General features: G+C 43.3%; 2 protein-coding genes across 2 annotated transcripts in view; one reads left to right on the top strand and one right to left on the bottom strand.

Moving 5' to 3' along the window:
- Positions 1 to 10,765, bottom strand: part of LOC310855655 (uncharacterized protein) — a 44,077-nt gene extending 33,312 nt beyond the window's left edge. Inside the window, exon 1 of the mRNA XM_083760755.1 lies at positions 10,460 to 10,765. The gene's annotated coding sequence lies outside the window, so the exon portion shown is untranslated. The remainder of the gene's footprint in view (positions 1 to 10,459) is intronic.
- Positions 10,766 to 14,354: 3,589 nt separating this feature from the next.
- Positions 14,355 to 22,829, top strand: dap3 (death associated protein 3; the record flags this gene model as incomplete). Its single annotated transcript, XM_083760751.1, has 13 exons — positions 14,355 to 14,486; positions 15,571 to 15,615; positions 15,720 to 15,836; positions 16,068 to 16,169; positions 16,812 to 16,920; positions 17,913 to 18,005; positions 19,017 to 19,147; positions 19,657 to 19,737; positions 20,652 to 20,816; positions 21,454 to 21,513; positions 21,636 to 21,725; positions 21,849 to 21,966; positions 22,468 to 22,829. 13 exons carry the CDS (start codon positions 14,355 to 14,357, stop codon positions 22,551 to 22,553), a joined length of 1,329 nt encoding a protein of 442 aa, XP_083616877.1. The 3' UTR covers positions 22,554 to 22,829.
- Between the last annotated feature and the right edge of the window lie 348 nt (positions 22,830 to 23,177).

Genomic DNA, 23,177 nt, shown 5'->3' with positions numbered 1-23,177 from the left:
TTTCTTCTTCTTCCTCGTTGTATTGGTACTTTTAATGTATAAATATTAATAATATAAATAAATAAAATGATTATGGGGACTTTATGGGTATTTCTTTAGTTTTTTTTATGGGTAAATAAATCACACATCTTAACCGTTAATGGTTAATTAAGGATTGACTATATAACGGTTTGCGGTTAATACAATTTCTCTAAATGGCCGTCACTTTTGGGGCGGTTGAATTGTTGTCTCGCTGCTCTTCTATTGAGACATTTAGGTTGTGTCAAAGGTCACCTACTCACCGTGTCCCTTGTCTCCCCTGGACATTTAATGTTGACCCGATCTGAGATCAGAGTCTAAAATTGTCTTCTGCATCCTGACAGTTTTCATTCTGACCTGAGATCAGAGTCTAAAAATGTCTTCTACGTCAGTCGCTCTTCGATAAAAATAAATAAATAGCAGACCTACAAGCTCATAGCGCGCCACTCGGTGGCGCGCTATGAGCTTGTAGGTGTGCTATTTTTAAATAGCTAAAGCATAACGTAATGCTTAGTTTTATTCTCTTGAATAGTTTTCATTTAGTTTTAGTCACATTTTAGTCACCTGGAATGTTTTAGTGTTAGTCCAGTTTTAGTCGACCAAATATCATAAGATTTTAGTAGACTAAATCTACAGTCGATTTAGTCGACTGAAATTTATTTTGGCAGGCTTTGATGCCGTCGTAATAATGACTGACTTTTACACTTGCTGAAAATAGCCAATCTTCTACAAGCGTCGCAGCGTTGTTATTCTCAGCATGCAACCAAGTGTGAAATGACTTATACCGGATCTCTTGTCCACTAGTCCCCTTTCTAGCATCTTAGTCTAGTTTTTAATTGTTGACGAAATTGTCAGTACATTTTAGTCTTAGTTTAAGTCATCGTAGCTTAGTTTTAATTAAGTTTTTGTCAGTTAAAAAAATGTAGTCGACATTGAACAGGCAGGGTATTACATAGCCCTGAAACATGACTGCCATGATAATTATCATGACAGTCATGACGCAACTACAGCCTGTTTTACGCGGTCGCTACATTTACAACAAAAACGTATATATAAACATTCGATTTCAAATATAAAGTACTCACAATTTGTCCCACGGGTGTTAGTTACCACCAGCGATTAGCACTGCTGCATCCCGCGTTGTTTAATAAAAAGCATTTTTATCCGAGCGCCCCGGCTACTTTTTTCAAACGGGGTTCGTTTGGGAAATCCACAGTTGCACACCGGGAGCGCACTCGCCTATTAGTCTGTATTGGCAGGGCGGTCAGCGTACCTATATCGAACACACCGAGTGGCACCCTCCTCCCGACCGATAGGGGCGCATAATTGAAAGTCAGTGGCAAAATAACAGCTCGGATAAAAATGCTTTTTATTAAGCAACGCGGAATGCAGCAGTGCTAATCGCTGGTGCAGCAAATTCCTAACACCCGTGGGACAAATTGTGAGTACTTTATATTTGAAATCAGAATGTTTATATATATACGTTTTGATTGTAACTGTAGCGATCGCGTAAAACAGGCTGCAGTTGCGCCATGACTCTCGTATGAATACGAGAGTCATGAACCATGGCTAGGTGTTACAGTGTGAATAGAGGAGACATTGAACACAGACAGAATCTGATAACGAGGCAGCAACTGTGAACCAGATGATATGAGACTAATGTCTCACATCCTGCATCCACCTGGCCGGCACACACACACACACACACACACACACACTGCTGCTGCACACTGACCCACATGCATGCGGACACTCACTCATACTGGGAGGTTTGTGAGGAGCAATATGAGTCAGAAGTTACCGTAAAAGACACGCATACGCGCGCGCACACACACACACACACACACACACACACACACACACACACACACACACACACACACACACACACACACACACACACACACACACACACACACACACACACACACACACACACACACACACACACACACACACAGCGCTCAGTGTCAAATGCGCGACGTCACATCGACAGCCCTAAAGACAGGCCAAATGAAGGCTGAAATGATTTATTGAGTAACTGATTAGTCAATCGACCGAAAACAATTAGAGCTGCATACTGTCTGTCTGTCATAGATTAACAATGGGGTTCAGTCAGTGATGTACATTTAGATGCTCCAACGCTTCTTATAAACGTGCTTATTAATTATAGCCTATTTCTATTTCCAGCAACATGTGAATGGCTTGTCCTTCTGCGATATTATAAAATGTTGAAGTTATTGTGTTCGTCTGCTGGCTGAACATATGAAGCCATTTAGTCTAAATGGCTTCCAAGTCGGACAGTTATCTGTATCTGGAAGAAAAAACTATATTTCTATATCAGTGGTTCTCAAACTATTTCATGTGAAGGACCCCAAAGATTGCTGACACCCATCTGAAAATATGCTGTTCCATCCGCTCTCTAGATATTATTATAACTCTATGGTTTTAGCATTACGTTATGCTTTAGCTATTCAAAAATAGCAGATCTACAAGCTCATAGCGCGCCACAGAGTGTCGCGCTACGAGCTTGTAGGTCTGCTATTTTTGAAAAATCGAAGAACGACTGACGTATAGAAACATAGCTTTTTCAGAAAACTGTCATTTTCAAAGAGACATTTTTAGAATCTGATCTCAGGTCAGAATGGGTTATTATAACTCTATGGTCTCAACCCAGAGTCTGTAACTCTAGATATAATGATAACTCTATCTATGGTCTCAACCCAGAGTCTGTTAAATGCCGCAGAAAAGGGGGACAGATGCACAACGGAACAACATATTTTCAGATGGGGGTCGGCGGCCAAATGCAGATAATTCCGGAGGGTCGTTGACGTGAAAAAGGTTGAGCACCACCGACATAGAAACATAGTTTTTTTTTTTCAGAAAACTGTTTTCTTTTTAACCCATTCTGACCTGAGATCAGATTCTAAAAATGTCTTCTACATCCTGACAGTTTTCTGAAAAAGCTATGTTTCTGTGTCAGTCGTTTAAAAAAAATAGCAGACCTACAAGCTCATAGTGCGCCACTCGGTGGCGCGCTAGGTCTCTCTGAAACCATAAATGAACCCTGTTACTGCACACGGCCTGTCCCTCTGAAACCATAAATGAACCCTGTTACTGCACACGGCCTGTCCCTCTGAAACCATAAATGAACCCTGCTACTGCACACGGCCTGTCCCTCTGAAACCATAAATGAACCCTGCTACTGCACACGGCCTGTCCCTCTGAAACCATAAATGAACCCTGCTACTGCACACGGCCTGTCCCTCTGAAACCATAAATGAACCCTGCTACTGCACACGGCCTGTCCCTCTGAAACCATAAATGAACCCTGCTACCGCACACGGCCTGTACCTCTGAAACCATAAATCAATATTAGACCAGCATTACCAGCAGATATTACTGCCCCGTTGGCAGGATGATGACTCGCCATGTCAGTCGAGGTTATGGTTTCACAGAATAAAGCGAGGGGATTAAATCACGGCTACAGCGCTTATTCTCTCGTTTTCCATATTTATCCAGCCCACAACATAATGTCTGTCTCGGTCAGCTGTGATGAGACGTTATAACGATCGTGTCGTGTAACGTCATGTCATGTCATGTCATGATGCACATTGGTGTTTTGTTGGCGTTAAATGTTGCTTGTTGTGTTATAATCGTTGCTGTTGGGGCAGAAACCTCGTAACAGACAACATAAATCACTACATACAAACGGAACACCCCTATCCAATAAAAACATCAGTTTTACAAAAAGCAATCATATAGCAATGCTTCCAAAAAGAAGATTGATATATGGGGTGCATACTTAGTTTAGACTAGTCATTGGTTAGACATGGGTTAAGGTTAGGTTTAGGTGTGCTGCCCCGTGGGAGGTTAGGGGTGCATACTTAGTTTAGACTAGTCATTGGTTAGACATGGGTTAAGGTTAGGTTTAGGTGTGCTGCCCCGTGGGAGGTTAGGGGTGTATACTTAGTTTAGACTAGTCATTGGTTAGACATGGGTTAAGGTTAGGTTTAGGTGTGCTGCCCCGTGGGAGGTTAGGTTTAGGTTTAGGTTAACTACAACCTATCTCAAACCCTCACCCTAAACTTTAGGGTGAGGGTTTGAGATAGGTTGTAGTTGTAGGACTAATGACTGGTCTAACCAAAGACTAGATTAAACCAAAAACTACCCAGTACTGCGAGGTCCAATTTCCCCCAAAGGGCCCCTGAGAGCCAAGGGCCCCCTGGGCCATAGCCCCACTGGCCCAATGTCTAACTTGGCCCTGATGATGTATGGTATGTATGGTATGATGTGAAGAGGTTATGTGATGCAATGGCAACGCAAGGCCTTTGCTTGATTTGGCCACTGCTTGTAAAAAGCTAAATCTTTGCTGTTTCAACACAGCAGAGATGTGATGGCATCATGCCCTATGGCATCATGTTATGCACACACCTGCATAATGACGAAGCTAATGTTTCTAAAAGAACTTCGTGCACCTGTCCTGCATGTCATGCTAAATGTTTCTAAAATAAAGAAGAAGCATGCACACACGACCTGCGTATCATGCTAATGGTCATGGACCGTCATGCCTGCTTTTAAATAAGCTATCTGTATGTATCTTACTAGACTTTCTTTGTTCAATTTAACCTGTTTTCTATCTCTGTTTAGTCTCCCTCCATCCTCTCTCTTCTAAACAGAACACTACAGAACGAAGAAGCACGCTGACTGGTTTACGCCTGTGTAAAACCACGATGTGATTAATTATAAAACTGATTCTGAAGGCAAGGCCAAATGCATACCGTCAGTTCAAATCATAGACTGTAAAAAATATGGACAAAGCGCTCCCCGGGTCTAACATGAACGTAAAATTAAGCCTGTAATAATATGCTAATTCCTGATGTAAGTCGCCATCTTTCTAGATCCGTTTGGTACCAGCTGGCCATTGGCTGGCTCCGTTTTGGACCAGCTGGTCATTGGCTGCCCAGACAACGAGGCGGGACTTCCCCCCTTCTTCTCCGTTGGTTTTTATTTTGACTCGAGTGGGAGGAGAAGACTCTTGAGTGGGAGGGGAATCCCGATCATAGACTGTAACGGTAGCCACGCCCCTCAGAACATACGCGACTTTATGGTAATTTTTTTAATAAATGGGACCATAATTTTCCAAAAAGAATATTATGACATTAGAAATGAGACTTTAAACTAGTGACTGGAAGAAGAAAGTATTCATGACCATGTTTATTAAGGTAATACAGTCTAGGTGAAGTTGGGCCAAAATACATGGGCCTCTATGGAGCTATGGGGCTTTTTGGGTCCAGTCCAGCGCCACAACAGGCCATTATATGAACTACCGATTTCAAATGAGGCTTCACGAAATATCTGGCTGACTGCCCCCCTGGTTCAAATGCAGGTGTTGACACTAAGGGGCTGCCCACCTGCTTTCACGGGCAAACTGCTCGTCTGAGAGGGGACGCAACTGTCTAAGTATAAATACAACTTGAGAACAAGAAGTCACTGGAGCGGCTCAGACGATTTAGGCCCTCGGTTTATTATAACGGGGTGCAAATAAAAAGTGACAACGTTTCGATTGCGTGTAAGTTACATCTTCGTCAGGTCATGTCAATATAATATACATATATTACATATACAATATACAATATAATATAAACACAACTTATAACATATTCTGAACATGGCCAGAGTGCTCTGTCTTCTGCTCTGTGGAACGGCTGACTTATATAATATTATGTGCTTGTTTTCACTGTTGCTACAAATTAAAAAACCCATATTCATAATGCATAGCTATGCAAGTATTTGCTATATAAATCGAGGTATGAGAGCCCTGTGTTTAATTGAACAGTAATTATACATTTTGGGGACGATCTATGTTTCGGGCAAAGTGGCCATGACCTTTGGGCAAGTACAACATGACCTGTATACTTACTTGCCCCGATGGTCAAGTGCATCTGAGACCTTAAAGGTATATTCAGTGATTTCACTTAATTCAAATATCACTTATTTTTTTGTTTTGTTGTGATAATCCTCCCTACTATAGAGTGTGCTGGCCATATAAGGAGTTCCTCCCTGTCCCCAGTTAACCCCTGGGGGTCAAAAAACCTTAGGTTTAGTTTTTGACTCTCTATCCTGATTGGACGAAAGGCTGGGTCCCAGGCCAAAAACGAAACCTAAGGTGAAACCTAAGGTGAAATCACTGAATATACCTTTAATGTCAACCCCTGAAATGTGCTCTATATGTAAAACAGTAAGCAAATGAATGATGCTATAACAGGACAATTGAATTTCGGAAAACAATTAAGAAAGAAAAGTTTAACCCATTTTGGGCGGGAACCCATTTTGGTGTTAGCATTATGTCATGCTTTAGCTATTGAAAAATACCAGATCTACAAGCTCATAGCGCGCCACCGAGTGGCGCGCTATGAGCTTGTAGGTCTGCTATTTTTTGAAAAATCGAAGAGTGACTGACATAGAAGACATTTTTAGAATCTGATCTCAGGTCAGAATGGAAAACTGTCAGGATGTTGAAGACATTTTTAGAATCTGATCTCAGGTCAGAATGGAAAACTGTCAGGATGTAGAAGACATTTTTTTAATCTGATCTCAGGTCAGAATGGAAAACTGTCAGGATGTAGAAGACATTTTTAGAATCTGATCTCAGGTCAGAATGGGTTAACAGGGGTTGACCGTTAACGGCTGTCCTGCGACTGCCCGTGAAAAGTAACTTAAGCGTTGTTCGGGAAGTGGAGTTTGCTTTCGGGTTGCCTGTGACAGCCAAGTGCATTCCGTGTTCCTTCAATACTATTGGCTATTAATGAATAACACTGCTACGCTAGTGTTACCTTAATACAACTAGCAGTTGCGCTCATTCTGTTTTGTGACTGTCGCCACTCAGCACTTATCGATTGGATTTAAACTTTTTTTTTTCTACAAGTGCAAATTTTACCTATCATGAGTTACCCCCAAGTTAAACAGTAAACACCTATCTCCTTAGGGACACTGCTTAGAGCAAACGATGGCATGTGAGTCACTACCTCAGGCTCACCCAGTGTCAATTATCTAATGTAATCCTGGGCGCTACACCTCTGCCAACCTGGGGGGGGGGGGGGGGGGGGGGCAGACTGGCCCCATGCTTCGTTCTATGCATGAGGAGTCCAAGCTGCTTCTTTTCACCTGACAGGGGAGAGTTTCCCCCGGCCAGACGTAGCGCGTGGAAGGAGCACGTTATTCCAACCAGTTCCTTTCCCCTCCATCAGGCGATGTCCAGGGGAAGGTCGTTTTTTTTTTGTGGGGGTACCTACCCTATAGGGGACACGTGGAGAACATGCAAACTCCACACAGAAAGGCCCTTTCGCCAAACCCGCCTCGGGTATGGGCACTGATGACGACGCAGAGGAGAGAGCACGCCCCCAGCGGGGATCGAACCCAGGACCTTCTAGCTGTGAGGCGACAACACTACCCACCGTGCCCCCCCCTATACAATGTGTTTTACTGTATTGTCCTATGCCTGTACTGTATAATGCTGTCGGATGGGCAGAAACCTCGTTAATGAAGGCCCGCCCCCGAAGAAAGCCAACAACTTTCAGGTTTCTTAATTGGGGGTCTGTACTTTCCTGTGCTTTCTTTTTTGTTTTCTTTGCAAACTGTTAAAAGAAAGTATTCAATCAATCTCCATTATTCTTCTAACTATTTTCCCTTATTTGTCTTCATAAATGAACCTATACCTGATCACGCCACACTGGCTAGTATACAGCATAATAATAATAATAATAATAATAATAATAATAATAATAATAATTGAAAAATAGCAGATCTACAAGCTCATATCGCGCCACCGAGTGGCGCGATACGAGCTTGTAGGTCTGCTATTTTTGAAGAAATCGAACAACGACTGACATTGTTTAGAATCTGATCTCAGGTCAGAATGGGTTCATCAGACCAGTGTGTGTCCAGTGGAAAACTCGTATGAATCTGATCTCAGGTCAGAATGGGATAATAATAATAATAATAATAATAATAATAATAATAATAATAATAATAATAATAATAATAATAATAGTGTACATCATCACACAAAAGTGTCAAAAGTAGCAGATCCACACATCCAGGTGTAAAAGTATTTTACTCCCCGAGACACATTTCTCCCCACCGTACGGGAGACGAATAATAAAGTGAACCATAAACTGATCAAAATGCGACAATGACGCGATTGCATTATATATTCATATATCAATAACGACATGACATTGCGTGCTGTGATGCAATGCATGATGCAACCATGTGATATGATGCGATGATGTCAGGCAATGTGATCCTGCTGCCTCTCTCTCCACATGGTACGATGAAGGTGGAAGTTTCTCACACACGCATCTTGCTCTCTCCTTCCACACACACACACACACACACACACACACACACACACACACACACACACACACACACACACACACACACACACACACACACACACACACACACACACACACACACACACACACACACACACACACACACACACACACACACACCACTGTATCTACAGTATAGCCCTGTCAAAGCCGTGACATGGGTACACAATGTACGACCAACCAGTTCATGCATTGACCCTGGCTATAGGAGCCTAGGGCGCACGTGCGCACGTGTGTGCGTGTGCGTGCGTGTGTGTGTGTGTGTGTGTGTCCGGCCCAGCCAATCAGTGATGGAGCCTGGCAAAGGCACGCATGCACGTCAACAGCACCCTTCTTCTCCTTAATGACTTTGCGCACCTTTCAGAAAATAAATAAATAAATAAATAAGACTGCAAAGCATTACAATACTGACTGTTCCCATGACACCCCTGCCTGCGCACTTTGAAACACACACACACACACACACACACACACGCACACACACACACACACACACACGAACACACGTTTCTGTCATAGAGGGGGGGAAACATAAGCGCTCCCCGTTTAGTTTGTCATAAAACGGCCAGTGACTGAAACAGCATGGATGGAAGATGAACGAAGGTGACGATTAATAGTTCACATCATTGTGTCTATTTTGAGGTTGTGTTTTAGAGATGAAGGTGAGCCAGTCTCTCTCCTCTAAATGTACTCTCCTCTGTTTCTCTACTCCTCTCCTCTCTACTCCTCTCCTCTCTACTCTGTTTCTCTACTCCTCTCCTCTCCTCTCTACTCCTCTCCTCTATCTCTCTCCTCTACTCCTCTCCTGTTTCTCTACTCCTCTATTCCTCTCATCTCCTCTACATCTCTCTCTCTATCTCTCTAATCTCCTCTACATCTCTCTCTCCTCTATTCCTCTCATCTATCTCTCTCTCTCATCTCCTCTACATCTCTCTCTCTCTCTCTCATCTCCTCTACATCTCTCTCTCTCCTCTATCTCTCTCATCTCTATTCCTCTCACCTATCTCTCTCCTCTATTCCTCTCATCTTAAGGTCACAAAAAAGGCACGTCTCTAAAGACCAGAGGTGACCGAGCTTTTGATGTCGTATAGCCCCAAAAATGTGGACTGACCTCCCCTCCCATGTCAAACCGGCCCCCACCATCCACACTGACCTCCCCCTCCCATGTCAAACCGGCCCCCACCATCCACACTGACCTCCCCTCCCATGTCAAACTGGCCCCCACCATCCAGACTTTTAAATATCGCCTTAAGACCCACCTTTACACCTTGGCTTTTAATTCCGTTTGAGTCTTTTAGTTTGTCTTTGTTATGTGTGTGTGACTCAGTGACTGTTTGTTTTTGTTATGTGTGTGTTTTTGCTGTTTTAGCTTTACAGTGTGTTTAGCTTTTAACTTTCTGTACAGCACTTTGTAAAAAAAAAACCCGAGTTGTGAAATGTGCTATATAAATAAAGTGGGTTTGATTGGATTTCCTCTCTCTCTCTCTCTCTCTCCTCTCATCTCCTCATCTCCTATATTCCTCTCCCCCTCTCCTCTACTCCTCTGCCCTCCTATTCCTTTCCCCTCATATTCCTCTCCTCCTATTCCACTCCTCTCTCCTCCTATTCCTCTCCTCTCAGTCCACTCCTATCCTCTCTATATTCCACTCCTCTCCTTCCTCCTCTCCCCTCTCCAATCTGTCCTCTAAAGCCACCGCTTAATGCTGCTGTCAGCAACATTTCTCAAATCATAAATATCCCTCCATGCTTCTTCTTCTTCTTCTTCTTACCCCCCCCCCCCCCCCCCCCCCCCAATGGCATGCATGCATGCATGCACTAGTGCCATGCAGCCCAGCCAGAACGAGCAGTCATGAAACAGCAGCGCCACACACAGAGTACAGAAGTATAGAGGTCTTTCCTGGCCACCACGGTGCCGTACACCGTGCCGTGGTGGTGGTGATGTCAGCTATAGGGCCTTGCACAAAAAAACACAAACATTAATACCACACTCTCTCTTACTGCCATGACATTCTGTAATATACTAGCAAAAGGCTACTTACCCCGAGACGAGACGAGGCGGGCGAGGGACACCGACACACACTTGGAGGGAGAGAGAGAGAGAGCGTCCACTAGTCCAGTCCCACCACACACACACACACACACACACACACACACACACAGCACCGCAACAACCCCAAATAAGTGCGTTGTTGTTGTGTTTGTTTTTTGGGGAAGGAAGGGGGGGTGTATAGACGAAAACACTGTCCGACCGTCCCGCTGCTCCTCCGTCCGGATCCTATAGCTGTGCCTTGACGATATTAACCCTCCTCCTCCTCCTCCTCCTCCGTGTTGTTGACGTTGTTGCTGTTGTTGTTGTTGGTTTTTTTAGGTGGTTACATAAGTGTGTAAGAACATCCACCTCCTGGAGTGGAGATACACACACACACTACACACACACACACACCACCACCACGCACTCCTGCTCGGCGTCGGGCTCGCGCAACAACATTGGCGCGGCTTGTTTTCATAAGCGAGGGGGGAGAGAGAGAGACCTTAGAACTCTATGAGGGACTCTCTCTCTCTCTCTCTCTCTCTCTCTGTGTGTGTCTATGTGCCGCCGCTAGGTGGCGGTGTTGGTACACTGAGTGGAGCCTCACACACTAAGTTCAAACTTAACCTAGTTATAATAGACAGTTATAATAGCACAGTCAGTGGGCGGGGGGTTTTCTGGACCCAGTGAAAAATCGGTCATTCATATTTCCCAATAGAGATTTATAAAAAAAAAATATATATATATATATATATATATATATATATATAGCTCCATATATATATATATATATATATATATATATATATATATATATATCGATTATTTTAAACCTATAATCAAGCCATCCAGGATATCCTGATGAATCATTTGCCATTAAAAAATAAATTCTGTGGGGGAAAAAAATAAATAATATGATAGGCTATAGGCTACTATAGATTTAATAAATACCCTTTTGTTTACCTGTTTTCATTTTTCTTTCTTCACCGAATCAAATGTTTTATATGGTCATGATTCACCTTGATCTAGCTTGATTATATAGGCTTAAAATAATTGATACAAATATTTTTTGTAAATCTCTATGGGGGAAATGAATGGCCGATCGTTCAGTGGTATATCCAGAAAACCATGTCCACTGTCTATATATGCTCTATAACTTAAAAGACTTGCCTTAAGTTAAAGCTAATTTGCTGTAAGCTATAACTAGGGTAAGTTTGAGCTAAGTGTGAGGTGGTGGAAGTGGAACTGGCCCCATGGTGAGGAGGAGGTGAAGGGTAACTGTTTCGGCATAACTATAAGACCCACAGGAACGCACCCAGGGTGCCGGCCCGATTCCGACGAGCCGCCCCGCGTCCTCAACGGTAGAGAAATGACTGAGTTATCAACTTAGGCCTACTGTGTGGGGGTCCCAGTCTGTACTGTACTGTACTGTACTGTACTGTACTGTACTGTACTGTACTGTACTGTACTGTACTGTACTGTACTGTACTGTACTGTACTGTACTGTACTGTACTGTACTGTACTGTACTGTACTGTACTGTACTGTACTGGCACACCCGAAATCACCATATATACATGCAGTTAATATGTGCGTGTACATGTGTTTGTGTGTCTGTGTCTGTTAGGTTGCGCACAGGTGGTCGTGCTCAGACGCACCCACCCAGCCACTCAGCCACCCAGGCACACACAGCTCCATAAGGTTGCACCACTCAAAAATAAAATGGCCTGGGCCATGGCTCAGCGCCCAGGCATCTTGGCTGGTAACCTGCAGTCTGGCAGTGTGCCGCGGGTTCGACTCCCGATCCCGACGGCCCTCACTGCATGCATGTCTTCCCCTCATCTCTCTCCCCATTTCCTGCTGTCTGTCCCTCCATAAAAGATATAAAATAAAGGCGAAAGCCACAAAAAAAAAAACATTTAAAATAAAAGTCCCAATGTTTGTAAACAAATAATTGGTCTATAGAAGAGTAGAGGAAAACAATTACAATATAATCATAATCAATATCCTTCAGTGATTTAGAAATGTAGATGACACATTTCTTCCAGAATCAGCATTATAAGCCTTATTTAAATTCTATAGTATAATAACTGTTACAAATGCTCTCACACATCATCTTGATTGTTTGCCAGGTTTTACCATAGTTACCTGCAAGTTGGTACTACAACTGACATCATCGATTCTACATAGAGTATATATCTCCATAGATATATGGAGCTGACGAACCTCGACATTATACAGACTCTAATTCATCACCTGAATCTCCAGCAGACCAGAGATAGAGATGACGTCACGTCACGTCACGTCACTCTGACATCACCAAGATGACCCGATCAGCTCAGCGGAATACTCAATACGAAGTACAGCCCATTCCAACCAAACGCACTCTCTCCAGAACCTACCTTCAAGACCTTCAGATCAACGAGAACAACGCTCCCCATGATCTCCAACGGTACTCTTCTCAGCACAGGACTCAGGACACTGGACAGGACCACCCACACAGACAGACAGACAGGTCTCTTCAAGACTCTACTTTCAAGACCTTTGACCTTCAGTAGAGGATCATGATCAAGCACACCTCAGCTCAACCCATAATAATAAGGTATAGATCTGACCTTAAGTTACAACCCAGATACCTCTGTACGTATAGAGGATATGCGCATGGCGCATGCATAAAGTCAGGGGCAAATCGAGTAGCAAAGTGAGTGGCAAAGTGAGTTTAACGTCGTTGGCAAGGCCAGAAAGTATTGTTGACAATGAAGGGAGAATTACCAGTCTGAAATGTCTTTATTAGGAACAATCCCTTGAGATGAACCATCTCGTTTTCAAGGGGGTCAAAGGGCAATTCACAAAGTATACACTTCATACATAGACACTTTTTTTACAAACAATTCAACCAGACAAAACAAAACAATACAATTCCTAGATAAACAAGAAACAAACAACAACCTATTATGTGGATGAACAAATCGGCTATTTTGTCCTGACACAAACATTAAATGCCATTGACAACGAATGGATGGGTGATAATAAGAGCGCCCCTCACTTCACACGGGTGTGATTTCTTTGTCACTCGTTCCCGCATAACTTCTGGGTATGATGATGATGTCACACATTACGACTTACGACTCATATACCCAAAGGTGTCTGGCCTTACAACCCATGAACCTCGCTCTATATCCACAAGGTATCTGGCCTTGGCAGAGACCTTTCCTTTAGATATTTTACAACACACTTATTCCAGAACCAGCATATCAAACTGTATGCTTTATTTAAATTCTATATGGTAATATGTTATAGAGATGTAATGCACATTGGGGTGTACTGTGAACCATTGGGTGAGTATCAAGGGGTTCTGGCCTAAATGTGTCAATGGAAGAGTAGTAGACCACCCCCAATTACTGCAGATGATGTAGTCTTGTAGTGTACCAGTTTACTATTGTAGTGACATATCAAATAATTAAACGGTAGGGCCTAGTGGGTCGGGTCGCACACACCAAGACTTCAGTTTGCACGCACGCGCGCAGACACACACACACACACACACACACACACACACACACACACACAGACACACACACACACACACACACACACACACACACACACACACACACACACACACACACACACACACACACACACACACACACACACACACACACACACACACACACACACACACACACACAGCCATACTACCACACTGTTTTGTTATGCATTCATTTCATTTAATAACATTTTAATTATTATATTATAAATGCATTATAATTATACTTGTTAATGTTATCATTATTATTATGTGACCTCTCCTTCTTCAACATACTCCTTGGACACAGATATACAGACAGACCTGGAAGTGAACAACAACACCACGTTACGTCACTTCTTCTTGCTTTGCGGTACATGATCCAAGATGGCGACGCCCATGATCTCTGCTCGCGCTCCTGCACACTGCACTGTTTGACTTTCTGCCGTCCCTACAATACATCCACTGACAGCACAGACAGCAGCACAGCGCCACAGACACACGCCAAGGTGAGCACAACGGACGACACAACTGTCTGTCGCTCGCCGAAAATAGCCGATCTACAAGCTCACAAAGTCACAGTGATAGTACTATTTTCGGGAGGCTGCCACCTTCAATATAATGGAGAAATAAAGGGGACCCCTGGCTGGCTGTCACCTCCTCTCCTATCGATATCCATAGCTGTTTGGAATTGTAACTGTCATCATAACATTGCCTAGTCTGTCTTAACCTGCAGCCCAAAATCTAAAGCAATGGGTGTGGAAGTTCAGCATGACCAGTTAGTTTGCACTGATTGTTTATAGCTAGCTGGTATTATTACCTTGGTTACTGTGTATGTTATAGGCTATAATATTCTGTAGGTAGGCTAACGGTTGGCAATATACAAATTAAGTAAACAATAATATGCCATGCCCACCTCATGGGGAGGTCTGCTTTTCACACACCCTGGTTGCACTGTCTGTTAATCCATTTGTATTGAAACATGCATTTTCCACTTCCCATGGGAACTATAATTATTATTTATATATTGATTCATATGTGTATTTAATTCAACTTAAAATAAAATCTAATAATCAAATCACATCATCATAATTGTCTACTGAAGAGGCTTCAAGTTCACCTATAGGTACATCAGGGGCAAGGATTGATAGGGCAGGCGGCAAGAATTGACATCTGTACTAGTAGACAGACTGATTCAAAGGAAAAGAGGCCACTGTTTTTTCCTTTATTTGCAAATGGGTTTTCAGATTGCTATTCTAGTAAATACATCTAATGCTTGGGGAATAAAGAAAGACTGACCAGGCTGTGACACTTGGTGTTGCGTTCTGACAATTCAGGAATGTTGCTCTCCTGAGAGTCAATATGTCTGACACAGAAAACGTTCGCCAACATACCTTTTTGCAGTTCGCTTTATATTCATTCACACTGAGTCAGTGACTGATGCTGTCAAGGCAAGTGTTTGTAGGTTAGAATAGAAATCACAGCGGAGCTTCAGAAGACACGCTGTAGCCTGGTTGTTGATTGATAATCAGATATGCTTTTATTGATTATGTGATGCATAATAACTGATACTATTGGTGATCTGTGTTGCAGACCATGGCGGCGTTACACAAACTGTTCTTCAGACTGAGACCAACGGTGAGTTAAAATACACCTAAGAACCATCTAATTATCTAATAGATTGATTGATTCATTTTTGTTTCTAAGTTCCATGATGTGTTGTTGTGTTCTTGTGTGTTCAGGCAGCACAGGTCCGGCTCATCCACACCGGTCTGTGTGAGCAGCAGGAGGTTCTGGCTGTGGCGTCTCAGCACACACAGGAACCTCTGTCCGTATTCAGAACCCGGGAGTCTGACCCGGTAAGTTGGTACTAGTACAGCTTCCAGAGACTGTGTTTTGATTGTATTGCTTTGTTGTATTGTTCTTTCTGCTTTGGCAATGTAAACGTATGTTTTCTCATGGCAATAAAGCCCTTTGAATTGAATTGAATTGCTTGAACCATTGAATGACAGTCCTATACGCAACACAGAGCTCCTACAGTACGTGTAAAATATTTAAAATGTCTGTCCACCTGTGCTTGGTCTCCTCAGGCGTGTCACTCAGAGAACCATGCAGGACAATACTACACGTTGCCCCTCGCACACCTCAAGACCCTGTTCCCCCACGGCCTCCCACCGCGCTTCCAACAGCAGGTGAGAGAGAGAAAGAGAGTCAGAAAAAGGTTTACCAACTTCAAAAAAACACCAAAGGGTTGGGTCGGGACAAAACATTTTATGAGGTAAACCATACCAACGCAACTCATTGTCTGAGGATGGATTCACACTCAAGGTCCCTGCACACTGGATGCGTTTTTGGATTTTTAACAGCGTTTTTCCGTCGGTTTTCCGAAAGAAACGCATCCATTGTGCAACCACCTTTAGTCCGTTTGATTCGAACTGTTCCCGAATACAGATGCTTGGTCCCCGCTGGCCAAGATTCACATTGGCCTTGATTCTTTCACTCCCTTCAAGGCCTTCATTCAACTGTATTCAATGCTTTCACATTGCAGCGATCCGTATCCGAGTACACTTCATTACAACTGTATTCAATGCTTTCACATTGCAGCGATCCGTATCCGAGTACACTTCATTACAACTGTATTCAATGCTTTCACATTGCAGCGATCTGTATCCGAGTACACTTCATTACAACTGTATTCAATGCTTTCACATTGCAGCGATCCGTGCTTTAGCTATTGAAAAATAGCAGATCTACAAGCGTGTGTGTCTGTGTGTGTATGTGACTGTGTGTGTGTGTGTGTGTGTGTGTGTGTGTGTGTGTGTGCGTGCGTGCAGGTGAAAACGTTCAATGAAGCCTGTGTGATGGTCAGACCACCTGCTCTGGAGATCATCTCCTACCTGAAGAGTGTCGACTACAGCAAACCTGCCCACAGATACCTGCTGTGTATCCTTTGAATGCATTTCCAAAATGTACCTGAAGGGGGCTCTAGAACAGCGGCGCTGGCGTTGCCATATAAGCCGACAGGCCCTGTTTCATGTCAATCAATGAAGTTGTCTTAATTCAAGTGTCAGATGCCTTTTTCCCCTTTTTTTAAAATTGTATATTTTTAGGGCCATGTCATTTTGATCTACTGGTAGATCACGATCTACCTTTTGGGCACCCCTGCAGTATACAGTACTATGTGTTGACAAATGGACACAAAGTAATAGAAGTTATAATCGACGAAATTGATTAGTCTGATTAACCATTTAACCCTGTATTGTACTTTGTTGTTCAATTATTGGTGTCCAAAAATAGTTTGTTTTCATTGCGAGTCCTTAGCACTAAGACAATGGATGCCTTTGTATAACGTATAAGTACTTCTAGGCAGTTTTGTATTTTCTTGTTTGTGTTATGAGTGAGGACATAACATAAGATGTCCCCCACATTTTAATTCAGAGTTTTAGGTCATTTCTAGGTCATTTAGCCACGGTACGTACAATTACAGGGGTTTTACAGGAGACGGTTGGAATCAAATCAACTGTTCTCACATTGTATTGTTTCTGACTTGTTACCTGAGTGATGGTTTTTACTTTTGTTTTACCAGTTAATGTGCAGTGTGATGTCCATGTCAAATAAATTAACATAAGCCACATTAAACCAGATTAAGAAACATTAAGCCAAATTAACAAACATTGAGCCAAATTAAGTTGAATTAAACCACGTGTAGCAACATAATTGAGCCAAAGTTAACCTCATTAAGCAACATGAATCAATGGCGAAGTGAGATATCTATTTTCTTTTGTCTGTTATATTTCGCCACCATTAGCAATATTTAGCCTTTTTTTAATTAAAAAAAAAAAGCCAATGGTTGAATCAGATATTTTCACACCTCGTGGAGCCTTTCCTTCCTGCTCTCCCAGAGTGTGACCCTTGACCCCAGTTGTTTGTATCAGATGGACTGAAGGGCTCTGGAAAGACCATGGTTCTTTGTCACACTGTGCACTACTGTTCCTCACAAGGATGGCTGGTTCTACACATACCTGATGGTATGTGCACGCACACACACACACACACACACACACACACACACACACACACACACACACACACACACACACACACACACACACACACACACACACACCTTTATACTTTTGAACCATTTTGAAATGTTCTGCCTAATGACTTGCCCTAAGTAGGTAGGTCACGATAACTTACTTATATTCATAATGCACTATATAGAAAATAGAGACATTCATTTCACCACCCTGTTCAAATCAAATCAATAATCATAACAGTAGTCTAAAATCGGAAACAAAGTAAGGCGCGATTCATACTCCTATTTTAGAGCCGAATAGAAGTCGGTTCGGCTCTGTAGAGACTACAATGTGACGTCATTTGGCTCTGTAGAGCCTACAATGTGACGTCATTTGGCTCTGTAGAGACTACAATGTGACGTCATTTGGCTCTGTAGAGCCTACAATGTGACGTCATTTGAGGTTCGGGGGGGGGGGGGGGCGGGTACCGTCCTAAAGTCGGCTCTTCGGTGCTACTGAAAAATTCTGACGAGCCGAAATCATTTCGGCACTACAGTGCCGAAAAACGGCTGTAGAATAGGAGTATGAATTGGCCCTAACAATATGAAGCCCTGTTAAGTAACGAAGAAGGGAGTAAGTTGGCAGTTCATGAGTCCATCTTGTGTCTGTGCAGCTCACCTGTATGAGTCCATCTTGTTTCTGTGCAGCTCACCTGTATGAGTCCATCTTGTGTCTGTGCAGCTCACCTGTATGAGTCCATCTTGTGTCTGTGCAGCTCACCTGTATGAGTCCATCTTGTTTCTGTGCAGCTCACCTGTATGAGTCCATCTTGTGTCTGTGCAGCTCACCTGTATGAGTCCATCTTGTGTCTGTGCAGCTCACCTGTATGAGACCATCTTGTGTCTGTGCAGCTCACCTGTATGAGTCCATCTTGTGTCTGTGCAGCTCACCTGTATGAGTCCATCTTGTTAGTTGTTTCTGTGCAGCTCACCTGTATGAGTCCATCTTGTTTCTGTGCAGCTCACCTGTGGGTGAAGAACTGTAAGGAGCTGCTGGCGTCCTCCTTCAACACGTCACGCTTTGACCAGCCCATGGAGGCCTCCACCTGGCTACGGAACTTCAAGACCACCAACGAACACTTCCTGGCCAAGGTAAACATGGCACCTTGAAGATTATTATACATTTCTTTTAGGGACGCTAGCCTTTCCAACGCATGGGTTTGTGCGTGCCCCCCGTGGCGTCATGTGGCTGAGCCAAGTCTATGGACTTTTTACTATGACGTAGAGTGGGTGCCTTCCACTTCACACAAGTGGGTTTTTTTTTTGTAAGAGATAAAGTAATACATGGAGCTCCACACTGCTGTTATTTAGCATCAGCTTTTAGGCTATTTTCCATGTGCAACACTACTGAGTACTGACTCGCAACTAAGTATGTAGAACTCAGGGTTAGAAAAGACAAAAGATAAAAGCATTTATAAAATTGCTGTCCTAAAATTAACGTTCTCACAAGTATAGCAATACAAACGCGTGTGTTTGTCTCTGCACCGATGTCCTCACAAGTATAGTAATACAAACGCGTGTGTTTGTCTCTGCACCGATGTCCTCACAAGTATAGCAATACAAACGCGTGTGTTTGTCTCTGCACCGATGCTCTTCCTCAGCTGAAGACGACACATCGCTACACGTGGACCAAGAGGGAGTTCACTGACGAGGGCCGACCACTGGGGGAGCTGGTGGACCAGGTGAGTCCAGTTGTCAGCCCTCGGCCATATATCTGTCAGAAATACAAGGGGTTGGACCTTAGAGTATATGAATAGAGACGGCACCCGGAGGAAACCCTGAGGCGAAATGGACATAGTGGCCGAATTTGGTATTGCAGCGCGGGGCCAATTCTGGTCCGTTGACTATCATTGCGCACGTTCATGATGACACGTGAACGCTGTTTCATACATTCATGTTTCCACACCCCCGCAGGGAGTGCAGGGACCGGCCTTGAGTCGGTCACAGCCACGGTTGTCCAGAACCACCACAAAAGGCTCTGGTCAGGCTCTGCCAGTGGGCCTAATCAGCCTAAATCCCCTCACCTGTGCAATCCCCTCACCAGCATCTACCTCAGTAGCCAATTGATTGCCACGGCACCTGACAATTGATCACTTAACCAGTCCACTTTTCACAAACAGTCAGTTTGCCCTCTTCAGACACGGACAGATACAGAGATCTCTATGTGGGACACAGACAGACAGTTAAAACGGGTGCTATTAGCTTCCCAAGTTGCATCGTTCTCAAGTAGGCCGGTGGCCGACGGGCACGTTCAGGTCTAGTGATGGCTAAAAGCGGTTAAAAGCTATGACACGGATACGTCCTGGGGTCTAAATGGGATGTTAACCCATTCTGAACGGGCACCCATTTTGGTGTCGGCATCATGTTATGCTTTAGCTATTGAAAAATAGCAGATCTACAAGCTCATATCGCGCCACCGAGTGGCGCGATACGAGCTTGTAGGTCTGCTATTTTTGAAAAATCGAAGAGCGACTGACATTTCTAGAATCTGATCTCGGGTCAGAATGGGTTCATCAGACCAGTGTGTGTCCAGTGGAAACCTGGTATGAATCTGATCTCAGGTCAGAATGGGTTATTATATGTGATGTTTTTTCAGGGTATTTCTCGGGTGAAGAGCAGTAGTGACGTCGTGGGGGCTCTGATGAAGGAACTCAGGCTGCAGAGCGGACAGCCGGACGCAGGCTTCCGATTGGCCGTTGCCGTGGACGGGGTCAACGCCCTCTGGGGTCAGACCAGCATCAAGAAGGAGGACAAGAGCGCTGTGAGAGACGCACGAGCACACACACACGCACAGTCGCACACACACAGACACACACACACACACACACACACCTCTCCACAGTTCCATTCATTCTCTCCTCACCCCTCTATATCTTGAAGGACATGGTGATAATAATAATAAAATTAGGAGGAACCATATTATACACATTTGTGTTGCACCAACCAAAGTTAATTATACGTGAAGTATAATGAATACATTTACACATAATATAAGGGTGCCTTATTCACAAAATGTGCGCCATCATTATTCGAAAGTAACATCTTAATTAGTTCTTGACGACGTGGTGATCTGGGGACCGACAAGGGTCCAGGGAATCGGCTAAATGATTGAAGGTTGAAAACTAAGGTGTGCGTACACATTTCCACTTGTGTAAAATGAACACTGAGGATTTGAAATTAGCTCAAAAGGCGTCGCTTTGCGCCACATTTCATGCTTGTAGCTCTGCTATTTTGGATTCTTTAGTGTGAACCACAACAATTTAGAATATGGAAATAGGAGGTTTCTGCCTGACAGCAACAATATTAAACTCTCTCTCTCTCTCTCTCTCTCTCTCTCTCTCTCTCTCTCTCTCTCTCTCTCTCTCTCTCTCTCTCTCTCTCCCCCCCCCCCATCTCAGGTGTCTCCAGACGAGCTGACTCTGGTTCACAACCTCAGGAAACTGATGAACAATGACTGGGTAAAGTTCATTCACAAGGCTACCATACTGCTAATAGTACAGAATGTGTACAACAACATAATATCACTTCTTTCTTTTTTTCCTAATAACAACGTAAGGTATTTGTTCTCTGTCTCTTTCAGTGCGGGGGGGCCGTCCTGGCCTCTCTCTCTCAGACGGGCTCTCTCTACAAGCCCAACACGGCCTACCTGCCCCAGGAGCTGCTGGGAGAGGTCAGTGTAGGGTCGACACCATCACAGTGTTCGTTTCGTCGAATAAAATCACACAGTACATCATCACATTCCGTGCTCAGCCAATCGAATCATCGTGTGTGTGTCTCTCTCTCTCTCTCACAGGAGGGCTTCGACAGAATGGATCCCTTCATCCCGGTGTCGGTTTCCAACTACAGTGAGAAGGAGTTTGAGAGCTGTTACCTGTACTATGTGGAGCGCTGCTGGCTACAGCACCCTCACAGTAAGCATGAACAAGACAAACATAAAAAGTCCATAGACTTGGCTGCCACATAACGTCACGTTGAAAAGATAGATGTTGGAGGGGGCTGGTGCCCCTAAAAAAAACAGAGGTACAACGGGTATAAGTTATAGGTAAAATGCAGTATTTACCGTATTGTGCCGAATATAAAATTACTCTGATTAGAAGAAGACACCCCATTTTTAAAGACTCATTTGTGGGAACATTGAATGTCAAATAGTCTAGTCCCTGATTATAATACGACCCTGTCTTTTAGGATATTTCCATTGGAAAAATAATAATATGTCTTATATTCAGGCCAATAAGGATAAATTGCAGGATTGATTATAAATGCAAAGCAAGATTGGTTATCGAGTAACCATTTTTTAAGATTGTGCTTTTTTAGGATTTAAAAGGAGGACAATCTCTTATGGCCAACGGGGGAATATTCCACGTCATAGTTTTAGTCACGCCGAAACATTTTGTGTGTTTTTGTTTTTTCAGGTCTAACAGAAGAAGGAAAGAAGGAACTCGTCTTCCTGAGCAACAGAAACCCATCTGCTCTGGAGAGACTGTGTACATTCATCTGAACACACACGCATAGCAGTGTCCTAAAATGTGTCCTTCTAACATAACTTATGATGTTTAATGTTAATTGTCACTTTCATAATAAAATGTCCTCCAAAAGACTACTGTGTCTTAGTTTGTTGAAATATATGGTTCATGAATGGATTGCCATTCTAAAAACTAATGTTTATTAGTGTACAGTTGACTCACTGTAAGGTTCAATGTTCTTAGGATAACTTATTTTCGTAATCCTCTTTGTTCCTTGTGGGAACATAAGGCTGAGACTGTATAGAAGGATATGCCCTACTGTCAAACATTTACAACTAATAAACTACCACAGGAAGTTTTACTGCTATTTTTCTCTGTTGATGCGACGGGCCTGTTCTGAGCTCAGACATTCAAGTTCAATACATTTGTATTTTTAAACTTTTTTTTATTGGGTTTATTATTTCCAACTTACCAGCCTCATCAAATCAAGATCATGAAACATGAATCATGGTTAGGACGGAGAGACACGCAGGGAGATTACAACAAATTCATCACAAAACAACGGAAGACCACAAAAAACAAAAAGACGAGAAACGTACTGATGACGCGCATGCATACACAGTGCCATTTTGGTCACACCTTTAGCTCCACCTTTTGTC

The sequence above is a fragment of the Protomyctophum parallelum genome (genome assembly GCF_964188405.1).
Source record: "Protomyctophum parallelum genome assembly, chromosome: 3".
NCBI lineage: Eukaryota > Metazoa > Chordata > Actinopteri > Myctophiformes > Myctophidae > Protomyctophum > Protomyctophum parallelum.
The sequence above is the reverse complement of the archived record's forward strand: the minus strand, read 5'-3'. Positions and strand labels throughout refer to the sequence as shown.